At 53.2% G+C, this 7500-nt stretch overlaps 1 protein-coding gene across 1 annotated transcript in view; it reads left to right on the top strand.

Annotated features, from left to right (window-relative positions):
• Positions 1-2046: 2046 nt before the first annotated feature.
• Positions 2047-7500, top strand: part of ahdc1 (AT hook, DNA binding motif, containing 1) — a gene marked incomplete at both ends in the record, with an annotated part of 5865 nt that continues 411 nt past the window's right edge. Inside the window, 3 exons of the mRNA XM_083645999.1 lie at positions 2047-3390; positions 3513-5242; positions 6177-7500. The exon at positions 6177-7500 is cut by the window's right edge and continues 411 nt beyond it. Coding sequence (XP_083502125.1) covers positions 2047-3390; positions 3513-5242; positions 6177-7500 — 4398 coding nt within the window. The remainder of the gene's footprint in view (positions 3391-3512; positions 5243-6176) is intronic.

The raw sequence follows: 7500 nt of genomic DNA, 5'->3' as shown, positions 1-7500 counted from the left end.
GCAGAGATGTGAGGATGGACTGGATTGTGTTGTAGGCTATGTGGGGACCCTGGGGAGTGCGGTACAGTGCTGGAGCCTGTGTGTGAGTGTGCGTGTCACGCACTGTGAACGTGTGTTTCAATGTGTGCATGTACATGGATGTGTATGCGCACACACACACACACACACACACACACACACACACACACACACACACACACACTCACATATGTGGACTACTTTTCATAAGACTTGTGTTGATGGATGTCCATACTTCCTTTCTCCTCTACTCTGTGTTTTTGTCATCGTTTATCTTTCTGTCACCTTCATCTCTCCATCCTCTCACACCTTTCTATTCGTCACCTCTCTGCTTCCCCCTGGTGGCTGTGATTATCACACATTCACATTCTTATTGCCCCTCCAGGCTGGTACTTGGTAATTCATTTGAATAGTTTTGGGAATATCTGACTTGTGTGTGTGTGTGTGTGTGTGTGTGTGTGTGTGTGTGTGTGTGTGTGTGTGTGTGTGTGTGTGTGTGTGTGTGTGTGTGTGTGTGTGTGTGTGTGTGTGTGTGTGTGTGTGTGTGTGTGTGTGTGTGTGTGTGTGTGTGTGTGTGTGTGTGTGTGAAATAAGAATATGATGTGTCCAGCTTTGTTTCATCACTACACCGAAATTAGAGCTGAACTATACGAGGGATCAGCCGAGCAGCATTTTGGTAAACAAACCGCGTCACTGGGTGGCAACGGCAATGGAACCCTATGGAGCCTGAGTTTGAGCGTCTGACTCTAGCCGGCTGACCCTGTTTACATTTTAAAAACTGTGACAGTTCACACAACTTTAACACGACATGCATATATTATACATCAAAATCTTGAGCTAATTCTGCTCTCACTCAGAATGTCAAAATATAAGCGATGTAATGTATAGTTTTTGAGATGTTAACGTTTGTTTGGCACATCTCATACTAGTTAACTGCCGCGGGATTCCGCATTTGTGTGTGCGCGCGTGCGTGAAATCTAATAAGGGAGAGTGAAACACTGCAGGCATAAATGTATACCCACTAGCCACTACTATTGTAGGAGAGATGTTTTAAACCACATCAAAAGTAAACACTAACGATAGCCAGACTTTGATAGTTGCGAATCAAATATCAAAAGAATTGCGTACGATGTGAAAATGATGCAGCAGCTCTGTACCAAAACACTGATTCTGCTCTGCTCTGCTCTCTGATGCATGCTGTGACATCATGGACTAATCTCTTATTCTCTTTTTCTTTCTGTTCCACCCCCACCCACACTCCTTTTTTTCTCCCCCACCCCACCCTCTCCCACCCTCTTCACATCTCTCTCTCTCTCTCTCTCTCTCTCTCTCTCTCTCCAGCAACCATGGGCAAAAGAGAGGAGCAGGGGGGGGGAGAGAGAGAAGTATGTGAGTTCTCTACTGCAGTATTGATGACCCAATGATCCCCTGCAGAAGCCAGCCAGTCAAGCAGACAGACAGACAGACAGACATAGTGAGGCTCAACCCAGAATCAGAATCAGAATCAGCACCACAACCACCACCCAGTAAGAGCAAGCGACTGAGCAGGACCTGAATGGTAAATGTGATGTTACGTTGTAATGCTGTTGTGTGGGCGGCACAGTTAATTGAACAAAGTGCTGTAGCGATTAGCTTTATGGCCCATTGCCAAAAACTTCTTCACAATCCTATCACTCAACCACAAATGAATCTTGACTTGCTTACGTAATGATTGCATGCTTTTGTCATATATTATTTGCTGTCATAGCGATATCGTGACCAGCGTTTTTTAGCGGTATTTAACGTCAAAGAATTCACACTAAACTAAATACCTTCAAATTAACTGCAACAAGGAGATGCTTAACGAGTTGTGGATTGCCTAGCCAATTAAGTGCATTGTTTTTTATTTCTCTGCTTAGGGCCTTGACTCTTCCTGCTAGACAGCTGTAGAAGGAAGACAGCTACGAAGAAGAGACACTCATTTACACACACCAACAAACACTTCCTGACTCTTTTCTCTTGCCTGCAAGATATCTGCAATTGCATTGGATGAGTGGCCTGTCAGGGCGCCTACGTTCGGGCGGAGGTGAGGCTCCAGGGGGCTGTCGTGGTGGGGCTCTGGCAGAGGACAAGGGGTTTGTGGGGGGGCTGGAGGGGCTGGAAGGGCCTGAGCCCTGGACCAGGGAACTGGGGGTCCAAGAGGGGCCGCTGGAACCCTCCGACGATGGACCGGCACCGGTGACCTATGACCCCTTCCCCCCCTCCTCCTCTCCCTCTGCCCTGGCCAACGGCCTCCATCTACAGGGACGACTGGGGCACGGGGCACGCCGGCGGAGGCAGACGGAGACTCAGCCCGCCGAAACACACGCACTCGCAGAGACACTCGGAAACATGCAAACGCACACGGACCCAGATGTGGTTGAACAGGCCGTTTCACACCCAGATGTGCGTGAACAGGCCGTTTCACACGACGGGGACAGTTGTGCACACATGGATGTCGACACAAATACGGGCTCTGCAGGGCCGGAGCAGCCCAGAACTCTGTCACCGGAGACGACACACGTAACCTCACCTCAACCCTCGCCTCTGCCACTTGTCAATCATCCTGCCTCCACCAATCAGCTGGCAGCCCCAGTCCTCACTGCGGAGACAGACATTGCCTCGACCTTCTGTCCTGTTCCTATTGGTCCAAACCCTCCTCCAGACCCCTCTCCTCTTCCTATAGAGGCAGAGAGGAAGTATGCCCTCCGCAGCTCCGGGCGTCCCCGCTTCCCCTGTCACCTGCGCAAGTCCTCCCGCCTCCGGCGAAGCACAGAGGATGGAGAGAGGAGAGCGGGGAGGGGAGGAGAGGAGGAGGAGGAGGATGAAGTAATACAGGAGAAGATCTGGAGCATCAAAGAAGAAGACGAGGTGGTGGTGGTCGAGAAAGAAGAGCACCCCTCTGTGGAGGCTGTTCTCCCTGCAGCTCCTTGCCCCACAGACATCCCTCTAGCTCTAACTGTCCCTAAACCTGTTCCTAAAGCGACACCTAAACCTGGGCCCAAACTTGGACCTAAACTTGGACCTAAAGCTGGGCCTAAAGCTGGACCTAAACCTGGACCTAAATCTGCACCTAAACCTGGACCTAAACCTGGGCCTAGACCCAGGCCTAGACCCTCACCCAAATCTGTACAGAGAGCTGTACAGAGAGCTGAACAGAGCGCTCTGAAAAATGAGCGGAGCGGTCCGAAAAATGTTGTAAAACACCGGCAATCGTCCCACTCCATCCCTCCTCTTCCTCCGTTTCCCTGCACACCAACCATCTCCTCACCTCAACCAACTGTGACCAAGGAGGATCCTGTTGATATGGAGGCGTCTCCCGCCTCTAAACGGAGGCGTGGACGTTTCGTGGGAGTAAGTTAATTTGTTAAGTAACACGCCACTGCAGCTATTCATTGACATAACGCACAGTGCAGAGATATGATGGCCTGATAATTTGTAATCTTTTTATGTTTGTGTTGGTCTCTGCTCTCCAGGTGAGAAAGATTGTGGTGAAGGTCGCTCGCATTCCCGTTAACCTCAGCCGCCGTCAGAAGAGCTACAAGATCTCTAATTTGGAGACAGTTAGCGGAGCGGAGAAAGGCAGCGAGGGCCGTGTGGAGGGTTCTGAGGCAGCTCGGGAGCCCACAGCGCTTCTCCGCATGAAGAACAACGGGAAGAGCGTCATGGTGATGTTCCCACCTGGAGAGCTCCCTGTTATACTCAAACGCCGTCGCGGACGCCCGCCTAAACAGGCCGTGCCAGGAATACCAGGAGAGCCTGGTGGTGACGGAGACCAGGCCAAGAAGCCTCGGAGGAGGCGTCGGACTAAACTCCCTTCTCCTTCCCCGTCCTATGTGAACGATACCAATGATGTGAAAACGGAGTACGGGGATGTTCTGTCCAAACTGGCCTTTTTAAACCGGCAGCCACCCGCCACCGGCCGCTGCTCGCCTCCTCGCTGCTGGACACCCAGCGAGCCGGAGAGCTTCCACACTCCCTTGGAAAACCCCGGAATATCCACCCTGTTGCACCGCCTCACTGGGTGTAGGCGCAGAGGGGGCAGGGGAGGGGGCGTTGGGAGAGGGGGAGGGGGAACAGGGGGAGCCGGTGGCAGTGAACGCAATAAGAGCACCTTCAGTGACTTCTTCGAATCCATTGGCAAGAAGCGGAAACTCAGCCCCCAGTCCGAGCCCGGATTACCCAGGAAGAGGGGAAAGGGTGCAGGTGGAGGCGGGGGTGGTAGGGGAGGGGGGGTCGTAGGAAGCGAGCCCGGTGCTGAAAAAGCGGTCAGGAAGAGACGTCCGAAAAAGAACGGGGCATTTAAGGCCGAGGCTGGGGTCTCCATGGGGCAGGATTGGGCCAACGGGGCAGGTGGTTGGGGGGGGGAGGGGTGTATGGACAAGGAGAAAGGTCTGGCTGCGTACCAGGTTTGTGGATCACCGAGGGGGGGCTTTTCCTCCTGTGAGCTTGGAAGGGGAGGTGTCTTCGGCGGTCCAGGAGGAAGCAGAGGTGGTGGGCCAGCGGGGGAGGATTCACAGGGCCTGTTTGCCGGATATTTCCGATCACTGCTCGACTCGGATGATTCTTCAGACCTGTTGGACATCTCCTCCTCTCAGTCAGACCCCCGCAAACCTCCATCCACGCCTGGCTACGAGCCTTCCAGCCCCGCCCCTGGCACCAGCTGGTCCCCCGCATTTTCCAAGCGGAGCACCAAGGGTCCGGGTGTTGGGGTGGAGGGTCCAACCCAGACACTCTGCGCCTCAGCCAGGCCTCCCTACAGCTATGGCAGCCTGGCCCAAACCTCCCCAACCACATCTACCTATCCCAAATCCACTCCTCCTTCCCTCTCCCACTCGCCCAGCTCCCCCCATCCCTCCTCCTATGGCCACTACTCCTCTGGCTACAACTCCTCCTCTCCTGCAGGGGTTGGTGTAGTGCCACAGAGATCCTCAGACTGCAGCTTTTCATATGGGTCCGGACACAGCAGTGGCAAATCCACCCCTGTTGGCCAGGGTCAGATGGGTTATTCCAACTACCAAGCAGCAGCCAAGCGGGGCTACAGTGGATATCCTGGAGCGGCTCATTCGTCCATGGTGCGGGGGGAGTCGGCAGGACCCACGTCACCAGGAGGAGGGTACATGGCCATGGCCAAAGGTAGCCCCTTCAGCTCCTCCCCCTCCCCAGAGGGTTACAAACAGTACAACTCCAATCAATGGAGCTACAGGTACATCACTTTTTGCTGTTGCAAGGCTATCTTAGAAAGAATGGTAGAAAACATATTTGCTGCTATAACATGCTATACAATTACAAAAGCATGTTTCACAAATTAATGAATGGATGATTCAATATTTAAATATTGAATCATCCATTCCCCCACAAACTCAAAAAAGAAAGTCTGACCATAGAGACACTGCGTAACGCGTCATCATTCAGAAACCACGTCCAAGACGGGGGAAAATGGAAACCCCCCCTCCAATCCTGGCGTTCTCCTATGTCACGTGCATGGTTGCGTGTTGCACAAAAATATTGTATACTTCTTGACAGCTAGATCCAAATCTTTCTTCTCGCCAATTCTCAATGGCTTCCTTGTTTTCCTCAGGAGTACAAAAAAACTTTAACTGCCGATTTTTTACATTTGTTGTCTGCGCAGCCCACCACACAACAGCTTTTAGCTATGTTTAATTCAAGGAAAATGACGCTGGTGTGTGGAAATGAACGGAGCTTTTCCCCCGTGATGGGCTGGGCCTATTTCATGCAGTGTCTCTATGGTAGCATCAACGAAAATGCGAATTGGATTAAATGAAAATTGGATACATGTCTATGATGAGGTAGTGAACCGTTTCTAATATCTGACATTAGCTACCCCATGGCTATGGTGGACACCCTCGCGTGCAGTCCTGGTGGGTCCTAGGAATCCATGTAGTCAACACCAATCTTTTTTTCAGACTCTTATTACTGATTTAGTCATTACTGCAACACAACACAGCACTGCGACACAAAAATATATCATCTGGATCACATTACTGTCATTTGTACATTTGTGATCAAATGTAATTACAAGTCCTTAGATGAAATACGGTATTGCTGACTGGCTCTTTGTCTTCTCTGATGTGTTATGTGTGATGCTATGTCTGTTTTTTCTTCGTCTTTTCTTCCAGACAAGGCTTTGGTGGCTGGGCAGCAGACAGCTTCGGGTCTCAGTATCATGGCTTTGGTGAATATGGCTCCAATGAGTCCAAAGACATCCTGGATATCTCAAACTACACCCCTCAGAAGGCCAAGCGACTACCCTTCCCCGAGAGCTTATCAGAATCCTCCTCTGACTCTTCCCATCTGGGCTCTGTAGCCACTGGCAGCGGACCGAGCTCAGGGGGTGGGACTTATAAACAGAAAGAGCCTCCTCCTATTGGTGGGGAGGGTGGTCAGTCAAGCCTGTCCAGCCTGGAGAAGTTGATGATGGATTGGCATGAGAGCGCTACGGGGCCATCCTATAACTGGAGCCAGAATGTACTCTTCCAGGGGGGGGGAGGCAGCAAGCAGGGCCGTGGACGCAGGAAACGGGCTGAACCACAATCAGAAAAAGATGGGGGCTCTGCCCTGCTCCCCGATTCTCCATCCAGCCCCTCTCCGACACCCACCCAGGGTCCTAAACGGGGAGGGGTTGGAGGACGGGGGAGAGGGTCCCGAGGAGGCAGAGGGGGTTTGTCCCCGTGTCAGAGAGAGAGGCCATCGGGGGCCAAAGCCAGAGCCAAGGCTGCCGCTGCGTCAGGAGCGGGGAGCGCAGGAGGCCCAGAGGGGTCTGGGCTGTTCCAGGAGGGGCTGGACTATTATAGTGGGGACAGCAGCAGCCTATCCCCCCTGGCCACTCCAAACCCTGCAGCACCTGCCAGCTACCTCCAGGACCCCTGTGAGTACCCCTCCCCTTATTCCGCCCACCCCTCCACCCCTTCCTCTGAGGAGCGATATCCATCCATCTACCCGGGGGAGTCCTCCTCTTCCCACTCCCCCAGTGTCTCGTCTCCTCCCTACCCTCCCAAGCCCACCCCTCCTCCCCCCCAGACTTACCACCCTGTCCCCTCCAGGACCTTCTCCCCCTCCTGCTCTCCATCACCTAGGCTAACACCCCATTGTGGCACAGCACTGAGCCCCCCCCACCGCCCCCCTCCCAAAGACACGCAGTACTCGCAGTATGACTCCCCCAGCTACTGTAGCTCCCCCTACTGGTACGGACAGACATCGCACAGCGGCAGCCCCAGCCCCCACTCGCACGGCACACACTCAAATACGAGCGCGCAGACACACACCAACCCGCACACAAGTCCACATGGAATTACCCATGGTAACCCCCTTGCTAGCCCGAACACAAACGCCCACACGCACATAAACCCGAGTCCCCACACGCAGGACACGCACCATCACAACACACCACCCCTCTCCAACCTGAGCTCAAACACCAACACACACCTCCACGGCAGCCCCCAC

Source organism: Poromitra crassiceps (assembly GCF_964638095.1).
Source record: "Poromitra crassiceps genome assembly, chromosome: 11".
In the NCBI taxonomy this organism is placed as follows: Eukaryota; Metazoa; Chordata; class Actinopteri; order Beryciformes; family Melamphaidae; genus Poromitra; species Poromitra crassiceps.
The sequence above is the reverse complement of the archived record's forward strand: the minus strand, read 5'-3'. Positions and strand labels throughout refer to the sequence as shown.